At 40.4% G+C, this 13528-nt stretch overlaps 1 protein-coding gene and 1 long non-coding RNA gene across 9 annotated transcripts in view; one reads left to right on the top strand and one right to left on the bottom strand.

Moving 5' to 3' along the window:
- Nucleotides 1-13528, top strand: part of LOC128686390 (protein similar) — a 688895-nt gene that overhangs the window by 625321 nt on the left and 50046 nt on the right. For all 8 annotated transcript variants that reach the window (XR_011393121.1, XM_070093685.1, XM_070093687.1 and 5 more), the window contains 4 exons: nucleotides 936-1077; nucleotides 1502-1603; nucleotides 1827-1981; nucleotides 3741-3955. Coding sequence is in view for 7 of the 8 variants with exons in the window: in XM_070093685.1 (XP_069949786.1) it covers nucleotides 936-1077; nucleotides 1502-1603; nucleotides 1827-1981; nucleotides 3741-3955 (614 nt within the window). In the remaining variant the exon portion in view is untranslated. The remainder of the gene's footprint in view (nucleotides 1-935; nucleotides 1078-1501; nucleotides 1604-1826; nucleotides 1982-3740; nucleotides 3956-13528) is intronic.
- Nucleotides 2387-13528, bottom strand: part of LOC138853929 (uncharacterized) — a 104975-nt gene continuing 93833 nt past the window's right edge. Inside the window, exon 3 of the long non-coding RNA XR_011393123.1 lies at nucleotides 2387-3574. This is a non-coding gene — a long non-coding RNA (uncharacterized lncRNA). The remainder of the gene's footprint in view (nucleotides 3575-13528) is intronic.

Raw genomic sequence — 13528 nt, forward strand, 5'->3', positions numbered from 1 at the left:
CTCTACATGTCCGAACCACCTCAACAACCCTTCCTCAGCCCTCTGGACAACAGTTTTGGTAATCCCGCACCTCCTCCTAACTTCCAAACTACGAATTCTCTGCATTATATTCACACCACACATTGCCCTCAGACATGACATCTCCACTGCCTCCAGCCTTCTCCTCGCTGCAACATTCATCACCCATGCTTCACACCCATATAAGAGCGTTGGTAAAACTATACTCTCATACATTCCCCTCTTTGCCTCCAAGGACAAAGTTCTTTGTCTCCACAGACTCCTAAGTGCACCACTCACCCTTTTCCCCTCATCAATTCTATGATTCACCTCATCTTTCATAGACCCATCCGCTGACACGTCCACTCCCAAATATCTGAATACATTTACCTCCTCCATACTCTCTCCCTCCAATCTGATATCCAATCTTTCATCACCTAATCTTTTTGTTATCCTCATAACCTTACTCTTTCCTGTATTCACTTTTAATTTTCTTCTTTTGCACACCCTACCAAATTCATCCACCAATCTCTGCAACTTCTCTTCAGAATCTCCCAAGAGCACAGTGTCATCAGCAAAGAGCAACTGTGACAATTCCCACTTTATGTGTGATTCTTTATCTTTTAACTCCATGCCTCTCACCAAGACCCTCGCATTTACTTCTCTTACAACCCCATCTATAAATATATTAAACAACACTAATAATGCAGTGTCACTTGATACCGCTTTATTCCATCTTAGCTACAGCTTATGCATCCTTTTTTTTGGGACTTCCTTACTCTATTTTTTCTCATTTTGTATTTTACTTCACTTCCTTTCCTAATTTATTTTTAATCTGCAAACATTAAGTTTTTTTTTCAAATGATTTAATTTGAAAGTCATAAAATATTCATACCCAGGGTATTTTATATTACATTTATATAACTTTCTTTCACTAGTTTAAGTGGAGGGAAAATATTGATAGACAAAAGTGGGTGCAGTACTCCTTCATCAGTGTGTGGAATAAGTTCTCCAGAGCCGCCAAAACCTCTACTAAGTCAGGCCGCATTATTCCCACCCCAAGAAAGGAAGCAGAGTACGGTATGTAAATAAATTATGAATACAATATCAGTGAATTCCTCTTAAGAATCAAAGTGATACAAGGTTACAGAAAAATAAATATTTAGATTATGTAGCTAGTAATGTCTTCTGAGGCAGATGATGCCTAAAGTGTGAAAAAATGTATAGTATACATAATTTATATAAACATTGTTTTTCATTGTTGAGAAGCAGCATATTTTTAAAAAGGTTAGACTTTAATTACCTTTTGCCTGAACATGTATAACATTATATATTTATATTAATTGCAGATACTCTAAATGTTAGTTGATTATTAAATCTCTTCTACACCTAAAATGCTAAATTATTTTTCATATTCATGATTCTTTAGACTCTCTCCTAAATAACAGTTTGGTGTTATTTTCTTACCACCTAGTATTATAAAATTTTCTCCTTTAACTTGCAGATTATATCTGGAGGCAGCCAGCCTAGAACAGCAACAGAAGCCCTCTTCACACACCTGGATGAGATCCGTTCATCAGACTCATTTGGAAAATTGGATCTCAAAGTATGAAAAAAACTTTTTTAATCATGTAATGATTTAGAGCAAATTTTTTGGCTAACCAGACAGTATTATAAATTAATTATTTGTCATAGAAATCTGAATAATTTTCTCAAACTATGAATACTGAACACTGTTAAAACTATGAATGCTAAGAATATTATTGCTTCTTGTTTTGTTTTTGTAAAAATTAGTTACAATTTCTTTTTTTTTTTTTTTGTTCTTTTAGCTTGAAGAACAGAACATGGACTCGGATGAGTTTGAGATGAGAGCTCCATACATTCCTTTCACTAACGAGATGTTGATGCTCAGCCCCGATGATCTCTTGTGGGGAGCAGAGTCTGAGCCTCTTATATCACCAAAACACACTGCATCATCATGTCGGTTAGTTCCATAATAATTAGCTAACACAACCTTTGTATTTGATTCACAGCAGTCATACATCTGACTTTACAAAATGGGAGTAGACAAGGTATAGTCAAAGTTAGGTTAGGTAAGGTTTGTCAGTAAACAGGGCAAGTGTTTCCTGACGCGAGTCTTAGTCAGATGATGACCCGCAGTTGGAGCTTTTGGTCATCTGACTGAGGCCTTTTGCTGGCTTACTGGTCCACCCCTTTAAAATTTATGGTCATAGTTATAACCATTTAGTATTCTCTATAAGGTGTAGTCAGACCCCCTAATTCATGAAGGTTATATTAACTTTCTGGAGATCATCATGAGTTTAGAATGTTCAACTACAATACCATTAAATTTTGTCTGTATAAACAAAATTAATAAGATTTCTAAAAATCTTATTAATATTGACTTTATAATAAAGATTATCCAGTAAGAGAGATTTGGGTGTGAATAAAACATTAAACACAATTTTAATCCTTTCACTTTGTTTACATAGCTGTACACAGGCAGGATCATTGTAGTAAACTTAGATCTGTGCATAATTCACAGCACCCTTAGATTTTCTGTGAGCGGCAAATTTTGCATCAGTGCAGTGGTGGGTGTAGTGTAAAAAATCCTGCCTTAAGTGCATGATCATAACCAATACCTTCAACCATGTCACAGAGTGACATGGGCTGCCACTGATACCTTCTGCCTTGCCTCAGAGAATTTCCCCTCCTATCTATTGCTATCTTGCAACATTGCATAGCTCCTGATAATAAACAAGTGTGTGAAACATCTAGAGTTAAAGATTTCCATCCCCATGTTGCTTGTTCTGCACTGTTATGATTGCCTGTTTGCAACTGTTTTGCATGACAGACTCATTAAGGCAAACATCCACTATCACTAGGAAGACCTGTCAGGTGGGTAATAGTCTAGATGCTTCCTTGAAGCTGTATTCTGTACTCTTGCTTCAATGGAAATTTGAGCCATGATAACTCTCATGCCTCGGTGGGAGACGGCTGACTTGTTGAAAAAAAAAAAATTATATTCCTTTAAGAGTCAGGTGGTGTCTGAGACAAGCACACTGTAATGTTATGAAAGGATTAGAGCAACTGGCTCCTGATGATTGCATTGTTTAGTTCCTTAAAACTGAATGTGCAGCATTGATGGTTCCTGCAGTACTGTTCAAGATTAATGCCATTAGAATGCATCATCACTTTTATAAGATCTTTCAACAAACTGGCCATATCCCACTGAGGCTTATATAAGATACAGGTGTCAAAAATTTTTACGAGTGTAGAGATTGATAATGATTTGACAAAGCTTTAATGAGAAGAATCATATGGAGGTAATATTACAATCAGAACTAAACACTAAACTCAAGAGTGTGGAGGTAATAGGAACCTAATAATCATCATCAGGCTCCTATTACTTCCACATGATCATTTGTCATAAAGAGCACTAACATGATATTCCCTTCTGGGGAGGAAGGAGGAGTGCTGCCTTGATGATGCTGCTGCAAGACTCTTGATCAAAGGCTCCTGTAGATTATCATCATCATATTCAGGGAGTGCTGAACTCATAGGGATTATACAGGACCTGGGGAATGGAAAGCGGTCAGATTCAGTCTCTGGAAATTGAGGACAGGTTCAGTTCTTTGCATCATGAGCTCCTCACCAGTGTCAAGGAACCTCCCTTGAAAGACCCTCAACATCTATATCAATTTCCATTTCTTTATAATAATACTGGTGTTTTCTTCTTGCAGGGATGCAAAGTGTTGTCAGGGTATAATTGATAAAAACGACTCCAACTTAGCTCAGCTGCTGCGCGACACAGACCCTGCAATTGGGTTGACTAGCAAACTGCATCTAGGAAACTCCACCAGTAGTCAAAGGAGTCAATATCAGCAGAACAAATTTGATGGTGGAGGAGATTTTGTAGATCCAAACAAAGTTCTTCCAGGACACACTGCATGTAAAGGTAGGTTTATATACATATATATGATAGAGCCAAGCAGATTACAAATGCTCTAGGATTTTTTATAATATTACTGTACAGTGGACCCCCGCTTTACGATCACCTCCCAATGCGACCAGTTTTGTAAGTGCGTTTGTATGTGTATGTTTGGGGGTCTGAAATGGTCTAATCTAATTCACAATATTCCTTGTGGGAACAAATTCGTTCAGTACTGGCACCTAAACGTACTTCTGGAATGAAATAATATCGTAAACCAGGGGTCCACTATACTTGTATTTTTTTTCTCAACACTTCGGCCATCTCCCACCAAGGAAGGGTGACCCAAAAAATTAACACTTTCACCATCATTCACACATAATCACTGTCTTTGCAGAGATGCTCAGATACAACAGTTTAGATGTCACTCCAAACAGCAACTATCCCACCTCCAGGACTCAAGTCTGGCTAACCAGTTTTCCTGAATCCCTTCAAAAAATATTACCCTGCTCGCACTCCAACAGCTCATCAGGTCCAAAAAAACATTCGTCTCTATTCACTCCTCTCTAACACACTCGCACATGCCTGCTGCATGTCCAATCCCTGCACACACAAAAAGGATAAACTTTAGTTTTTCTTTGCCCAGCTTTGGTGGGATATTGTCAGTTTGTTGAAAAAACTTTCAGATAATTTCTTATTATTGGTAAGCTCTTTTATAAGGCTCCTTATATAGTGATAATTTTATGTAATATAAGTGAATATAGGAAAGAGTAAGGTGATGAGGATAAAAAAAATTAGGTAACAGAAGATTAGATATCAGATTGGGGGGGAGAGAGTATGGAGGAGGTGAATGTACAGTGGACCCCCGCATAACGATATTAATCCGTTCATGAGAGCTCATTGTTATGCGAAATTATCGTTATGCGAATGAATTTTCCCCATAAGAAATAATGGAAATCAAATTAATCCATGCAAGACACCCAAAAGTATGAAAAAAAAATTTTACCACATGAAATATACATTTTCCTACACACAAAGAGAAGGATACATGCACAATAGTTGAGTAGTACATGCACAGTATATATTGTGCATGTACTACTCTACTAAATGAAGAATAAATGACACCTTTATTGAAGATGCAGCAATGACTGATGAGACACTGTGTCCTGGGAGTGCCTTTTCCTCCCGAGTACTGTAGGTCCTGTTTGGCATTTTCTTCCAGAACAGGCCTTATCACACTGTGTATGCCACTACGATTCTTAAATCTCTCAAACCAACCTTTGCTGGCTTTAAATTCACCAATATGAGCACTAGTTCCAGGCGTTTTTCCCTGTTCACCTGGGTGTTAGTCGACTGGTGTGGGTTGCATCCTGGGAGACAAGATTAAGGACCCCAATGGAAATAAGTTAGAGAGTCCTCGATGATGCACTGACTTTCTTGGGTTATCCTGGGTGGCTAACCCTCCGGGGTTAATCGTTTCTCGGTAATTGTTTCACGTTAAGCCACACCAACAACACTCTCTCCACATCTTCGAGTAATACAACTGATGGTGGTGCAGCAACAACAGCTGTGATGCAGCTGACCATGGTGTAGCAGCAGCTGTGGTGCAGCAACAGCTGACCATGGTGCAGCTGTGGTGCAGCAGCAGCTGACTGTGGTACGATAGTATTTATCACCCTTTTTACCACAGGGTTGGCACTAGAAGCTTTCTTTGGGCCCATGGTGGCTTATTTAGCAGTTACAAGCACTATAAATAATGGAATAATACAAAATGTATCGAATGTATGCATGCAACCGGCCACCCTGGCTTGTAAACAATGACGGCAAGGCAGGCGCTCAGGCTGGATGGACAGGTTCGGGACGAGTCATGTTCAGAAACAGCTGATGGTGCAACAGCAGCTGACCGTGGTGCAGCAGCAGCTGACTGATCCAGCAACAGCTGACTGTTCCAGCAACAGCTGACTGGTCCAGCAACAGCTGACTGATCCAGCAACAGCTGACTGGTCCAGCAACAGCTGACTGGTCCAGCAACAGCTGACTGGTCCAGCAACAGCTGACTGATCCAGCAACAGCTGACTGATCCAGCAACAGCTGACTGATCCAGCAACAGCTGACTGACTCAGCAACAGTTGACTGATTCAGCAACAGTTGACTGATTCAGCAACAGTTGACTGATCCAGCAACAGCTGACTGGTCCAGCAGCAGCTAACTGATCCAGCAACAGCTAACTGATCCAGCAACAGCTGATTGTGGTGCAGCAGCAGCTGACTGATCCAGCAACAGCTGACTGGTCCAGCAACAGCTGATTGAGGTGCAACAGCAGCTGACTGGTCAAGCAACAGCTGACCGTAGTGCAGCAGCAGCTGACTGTGGTATGATAGTATTTCTCACCCTTTTTACCACTGGGTTAGCACTAGAGGCTTTCTTGGGGCCCATGGTCACTTATTTTGCAGATGAAATCACCAAAAACCCTGTAATAATACGAAATGTTCCGATTGTATGCTTGGATGTTACCGCAGAGGCTGGCTTGTAAACAATGCCACCGGCGGAACATGTGAAGCTGGCTCAGGCCGCACATTAGAAGCGTCTCGGACGAATAGTGTTGAGCGAGTTTTTTAGCGGTATGCGAGGCAAAATTTTTGTGATAAAATGTATCAGTATGCGGATTTAACGTTATGTGATGCCAACGGTATGCGAGGGTTCACTGTATTCAGATACAGCGGACCCCTGCTTAATGATCACCTCCCAATGCGACCAATTATGTAAGTGTGTTTGTACGTGTATGTTTGGGGGTCTGAAATGGACTAATCTACCTCACAATATTCCTTATGGGAACAAATTCGGTCAGTACTGGCACCTGAATATGCTTCTGGAATGAAAAAATATCGTTAACCGGGGGTCCGCTGTATTTGGGAGTGGACGTGTCAGCAGGTGGGTCTATGAAAGATGAGGTGAATCATAGAATTGACGAGGGGAAAAAGGTGAGTGGGGCACTGAGGAGTCTGTGGATACAAAGAACTTGATCCATGAAAGCAGAGGGGAATGTATGAGAGTATAGTTATACCAATGCTCTTGTATGGGTGTGAGGCATGGGTGGAGAATGTTGCAACAAGGAGAAGGCTGGAGGCAGTGGAGAGGTCATGTCTGAGGGCAATGTGTGGTATGAATATAATGCAGAAAATCCGTAGTTTGGAGATTAAGAGGAGGTACGGGGTTACCAAAACTATTATCTGGAGGGCTAAGGAGGAGTTATTGAAATGGTTTGGACATGTAGAAAGGATGGAATGAAATAGAATGACTTCAAGAGTGTATAAATTCATAGAAGGAGGTTTTGTGTGTAAGGGGCTTTAACTTTCAGCAAGCATGCGTGTGCTTGTTAGAAGCAAATGGAGACAAATGGTTTTTAGGACTTGACGTGCTGTTGGAGTGTAAGCAAGGTAACATTTATGAAGGAATTCAGAGAAACTGGCAGGCTGGACTTGATTCCTGGAGATGGGAAGTACAGTGCCAGCACTCTGAAGGAGGGGTGTTAATGTTGCAGTTTTATAACTGTAGTGTAAGCATGCCTCTGGCAAGAGAGTGATGGAGTGAATGATGAATTCTTTTCTTTTTCGGGCCAACCTGCCTTGGTGGGAAATGGCCGATGTGTTAATAAAAAAATTAAATAAGTTGGTAGATAGCAGCCACCCAGGGAAGTACTACCGTCCTGCCAAGTAAGTGTAAAACGGAAACCTGTAATTGTTTTACGTGATGGTAGGATTGCTGGTGTCTTTTTCTGTCTCAAACATGCAAGATTTCAGGTACGTCTTGCTACTTTTACTTAGGTCACACTACACTTGCATGTACAGGCATATATATATATATACACACACACACACACCCCTCTGTGTTTTCTTACTGATTCTTGTTCTGGTTTATTTCCTCTCATCTCCATGGAGAAGTGGAATAGAATTCTTCCTCCATAAGCCACACGTGTCATAAGAGGTGGCTAAAAGGCCGGGAGCAAGGGGCTAGTAACCCCTTCCCCTGTATATATTACAAAATTTAAAAGGAGAAACTTTTGTTTTTCCTTTTGGGCCACCCCAGCTATACCCACCTTGGTGGGATATGGCTGGTGCGTTGAAAGAAAAAGAAGAATAATTTTATGTAAGAAATTGAAAAAGTACTTGCAGAACTGAAGTATGTAAAAAAGACTTAATTGCACACACACACACACACACTATTCAAAGTGGAGCTTTATAAAAGAGCTTACCATATACTATAATAATTAACTTAAATTAGTGAGCACTAAACCTTCAAGGATTATACAGCACTATGGGAATGAGTGGTAATCTGATGGGATCCATGGAACGGTAAAGTACCTTCACCAGGATCAAAACATTGATCTAAAAGAGCCAAGATAAGATGTTCCCCACAGTGAACAACTGTTCACACAGGCAAACAAAAAATTATGTCACAGTAAGAGTTCTATTGTGTTATATGTTCATTATCACATCTCTGGATGATGTTCATTATGACATCCCTGAATGTCTTAAGATATCTATGGATGATGTTCATTATAACATCTCTGGATGATGTCTTGTTCATTAAGACATCTCTGAATGTTGATGTATGACATGTCTCTCCTCCTGTAAGTTTGAGAGCTACAAGATTACATATCAGACAAGAGGGAAGAAGTATGAAGGAAGTAAATATGTTTAGAGATTTGAAAGTGAATGATTTGGTTGATGTATGTGGGTAACTACACTGTCTCCCTTGCCCTCTGCCTGTCTCTCTCTCTTCAGTTATGCTGCCTGTTGCCATTTTAGACCTTGGCTTAACTGTTTGGGGTCATCTACCATACAGGGAAATAATCCAGTACCAAGCAGGTCCAGACAGTGAATAATGTGTAAGACTGCCTCACCAGCTTCCCTCCCAGCAGTTTATAACTGGCTACAATTTCTTTCTTCAATTCTATTGTGTTTCTCACTTTCTTTACCAAAGGACTGGCGCTAGATAGTTTCTTTGGGCCCATGGTTAATTATGTAGCAGTCGCACTCAATCAACAAGCAGTGGATTATTGTGAAATGTTTGGATGAAAGCGCAGGGTAATGTTCACTCGAGGAGAAACAAAGTCAGACTGACCCATGGGAAGCTTTGTGTGGGCATGGACAGGTCTGGTACGGTGGCTGAAACTCAAGGTATTGTTCAAAACTCAAGACAAAATTTAGCCGAGAAAAGTGACCAAAACGGCCGAAACTCGAGGTTCCTCTCTATTTAGTTACACTAATTATTTGATTTTTTACTTATTCAGTGACAGTAGTTATTTAATTATTTATTTAGCATATCATATTCATATTTGACTTATGATATTTTCAACTTAGTGAGTTTGTTGGAACGTAACTCCATCATAAATCGAGGAGCACTTGCATATCGTTTTAACCTAGGATAACCCAGTACAAACCAGTGTGACTTACATCAGTATTATACCTTGAAGCAATGTAATATCACAGGAGTTCCTTGTGTGTAATGGCAGAAAGCAAAATCATTCAATAGAAAAAGACAAAATATTATTTGTACCAACTTTTAGTGAATATTGCAATTGGGGCTGTAGTGTGCTGTGCATCTCCACATGTTTCAAGTACTAAAGTGCCTTGAAGCACACCTATTTTCCTAGCAAACTACAGTACAGTGTTAAAAATTAAACAAATGAAAATCATGTGGCATAAATTGGAAAACACAAATACTACTTTGCTTATGGTGATGCTGTTGACCAGGGATCTCTTCACTAAATGCAACACACTGTGAATCCTTTAGTTTTCATAGTTTATTTAAAAAAAAAAAAAAAGGAGGGGGTTAATATTTAAGAAAATTTTCAGAATTTTGCCCCACACACACAAGCATTTTTATATCTGGATTTGCATAAAATAGATAGGAAGAAAATTGCTGGGAAGTATTAACCCTTTCAGGGTCGCCAGGCCCTCTCGGAGACTTGTTCTCAGGGTCGCCAAATTTAAAAAAAAAAAAAAATTCTTTTGAAAAGATAGAGAATCTTTTCCCGATCATAATGACACCAAAAGTATGAAATTTGATGAAAAACTTATGGAATTATGCTCTCGCAAAGTTAGCGGGCTCGATGATGTTTACTCATCAGCGATTTTGCCCACTTTGAGCCCTATTTTCGGCCAATTCCAGTGTACTAGTCGACAAAAATCATAACTATTTCGCTAGAACTCCATTTTTTCTATCGAAAGAGTACAAGAAACCACCCATTTACCGATTTCAACTATCCACTAAAGTGGTCAGAATTTAGCAATTTTGCCAATTTCACACAAATTTCAAAAGATGCCAATTTCCAAATAGGGTCCAGAATAAAGAAAGACATTCCTGGCACTAAAATAACATTTCCTCTGTTTATTAGTCATGTCCCCACGCCCTTCTTACATTCTTTTGCTTTCCACTTTGAATTTTTATTCTCACAAAAAAATAGAAGATTTACTGTTATGCAGACTACTGCATTAGTGTAGAAATGGTATAAATAATATCAGCGCACTTGTGAAAGAATATTAGACTCACCAGTTGATGTGTATTGGACACGTAGCATGATTTGTTTACTTTTGAACTTTGGTAAAAATCAAACATTTCTGCTACTTTGAGCTCAATTTCAAGGTACTTTTCATTGCAAAACCAGTCAAAAATCATCTCAATTTCTGTAGTATGTGTTCCATTCTATAAAACAAGACCAGGAAAATTAGAATACAACAATACCATACGAAAAAACAGTGCAAAGTCGCTGTTTTAATCCAAAAACACGGTCAAAGTTTTTTTTTCTCATTACGCACTGTGTGCTGCAAGATTTTTTTTTTATACTGCGCACACTGACCACATAGACCCATTCTTTCATATGTAGGCCTACCAGCTTTCTCTCACTAGAGTTGAGGGCGCTAGAATTTAGGCGTACTAGTACATCTGAAACCCTGAAAGGGTTAAGAAGTCTAGAAAAAAAAAGGTTTTTATCCATGAATGGAAAAAAAAAAAAAATGAATATATCTGAATATTGGTTCTGCCACATTGCTCTTGAATGTTACAGATATATGTATTGTTACAGTGGAAATATATTGAAGTTAGTGTGTACTGTGAAAAAATTTGAAGACTGGTGATGTGACCATAATTGTGAGAGTAGAAGAGGGCATGGTGAGACAGATTGGAGTGTGAGCAAGGTAACATTTTGTGAAGGGATTCAGGGAAACTGTTTAGCCTTCCTGGAGGTGCAAAGTACAGTGATTGCACTTTAAAGGAGGAGTGCGGATATTTGCTGTTTGGGGGACATCTGAACTGTTGTATCTGAGTGCCTCTGACAAGACAGTGATAGTGTGAATGATGGTGCAAGCATTTCTTTTTTGGGTAACCCTGCCTTGGTGGGAGATGGCTAGTGTATTAAAAAAAAAATTTATTTGAATGTATATATCTGGGGGATAGAAAGTGTAGGGAGTGTCCCAGGATGGGTAGGAGGGATCTTATGAAGGATTTGAGAATTCAGTAGGCATGTGTGAGTGTGTTAGATCACAGTGAGTGGAGACAAGTGGTCTTAGAGATTTGACTTACTGTTGGAGTATAAATAAGATAAGATCTACAAAGGGATTCTGGGAAATAGCCTGACTGAACTTAAGCACTAAGTGGATAGTACAGTGGGGTGGAGAAGTTATATTTCACTGGATCATTGAAATTGAGATATCAGTATTCTTCTGAAAAAGAGTACCAAGAGGTGAGTAAAATATCCATGACTGCAGTGCCCATAATCTCTGAGGAGGGGTTGTTGAGGTGGTTTGGGTATTTAGAGAATTATTATTATAATCAAAAAGAAGTGCTAAGCCACAAGGGCTATACAGCGCTGCAGGGTAGGGAAGGAAGCAAGGGAATTGGATGGCAGAAGGGAGGGGGGATGATCAGCAGGTTACAGAAAACAGCGGGGCAGGGGATAGTACGGGGGTAGAGGGTAGCAAGAGATACAAGTAGAAAGGGCTGAAAGTATCAGAATTTGTGAAGTAAGTCAGTCGTTGTCAAAAAGTCAATGAGAGAGTCCGGATGAAAGGTGGGTCCATCAGCGAGAAGGGAAGGTAAAGAGAGAGCAGCGGGGCGAAGACGACGACAGAGGTAAATTCTGCGTGCTCGTTGATAAAGTGGGCAGTCCAACAGAATGTGGCTGACTGATAATGGAGCTTGGCAATTCTCACAGAGAGGAGCAAGACGCCTCTCCATGAGATATCCATGAGTAAGACGAGTATGGCCAATGCGAAGACGGGAGAGAGTAGTCTCCCAACCTCGACACTGGTGATAAGAAGACGGCCAGTAACCTATACTCGGTTTAATAGACTGAAGTTTGTTGCCGAGCATAGTAGACCAACGTTGTTGCCAACGGGTGTGAAGGTGGGAAGATATTACAGCAAAATAGTCCGTACATGGAATACCTCTATAAGAAACTGGTAGGTCATGTACTGCTGACCGCGCAGCAGTGTCTGCCTGTTCATTGCCCTGTACGTCAACATGACCAGGGACCCAACAAAAAACAATATCTTTATGCTTAGTAAAGATGCGGCGTAGCCAAAGTTGGATACGGAGGACTAAGGGGTGAGGTGTATCAAATTTTTGTATAGCCTGTAAAGCACTAAGGGAGTCTGAGACAACCACAAATGATGACACAGGCATAGATGCAATACGGATAAGTGCTGTAAGGATGGCATATAATTCAGCAGTAAAAATACTAGCTGAAGATAGTAAATGCCCTTGTACGACGCTGTCCGGAAACACTGCTGCGAATCCTACGCCGTCAGAAGACTTAGAGCCATCTGTGTACACAGCAATGGCATGAGAATGAGAGTGAAAGTGGTCAAGAAAAAGAGAGCGGGAAGCGACCGTAGACAGTTGGGCTTTCGAGCAAGGGAGGGAGAAAGAACAGACTCGAACAGCTGGAACTTCCCAGGGGGGTAGGGAAAAGTGAGATGCTACATGTACATAGAAAGGTGGTAGTTGAAGAGAAGACAAGAGCGAATGAAGGCGAAGAGAGAAGGGACGGAGTAAGCAGGGGCGGCGAACAAATAAAGAATGTCTACTAATATCAGTGACCATTCTATAAATGGAAGGATTGCGGAGATCATGAGAGCGTACATAGTAGCGCAGGCAATGGGCATCACGGCGATCGGATAAGGATGGAACGTTCGCTTCTGCATAGAGGCTTTCGACAGGGGAAGAGCGAAAAGCACCAAGGCATAAACGTAATCCTTGGTGATGAATGGGGTTAAGGCTAGAGAGAGTAGCAGGAGATGCCGCTGAATAGATCTGGTCACCATAATCAAGTTTCGATAAAATAAGGGTGGAATGTAGGTGAAGGAGGGTTCGACGATCAGCTCCCCACGAAAGATGAGCAAGGGTTTTAAGAAGGTTCAGCCGGCTGTGACAAGTTGCCTTCAGAGAGGTAATGTGAGGTTTCCAGGATAACCTACGATCAAAGAGGAGGCCCAGAAACTTGACTGTATCACGTTCAGGGATACGTGAGCCATAGAGGTACAAAGGATGATCAGAGATGACAGAGCGTCTAGTGAAAGTGATTTGGTGGGTTTTAGT

The sequence above is a fragment of the Cherax quadricarinatus genome, chromosome 43, assembly GCF_038502225.1.
Source record: "Cherax quadricarinatus isolate ZL_2023a chromosome 43, ASM3850222v1, whole genome shotgun sequence".
In the NCBI taxonomy this organism is placed as follows: domain Eukaryota; kingdom Metazoa; phylum Arthropoda; class Malacostraca; order Decapoda; family Parastacidae; genus Cherax; species Cherax quadricarinatus.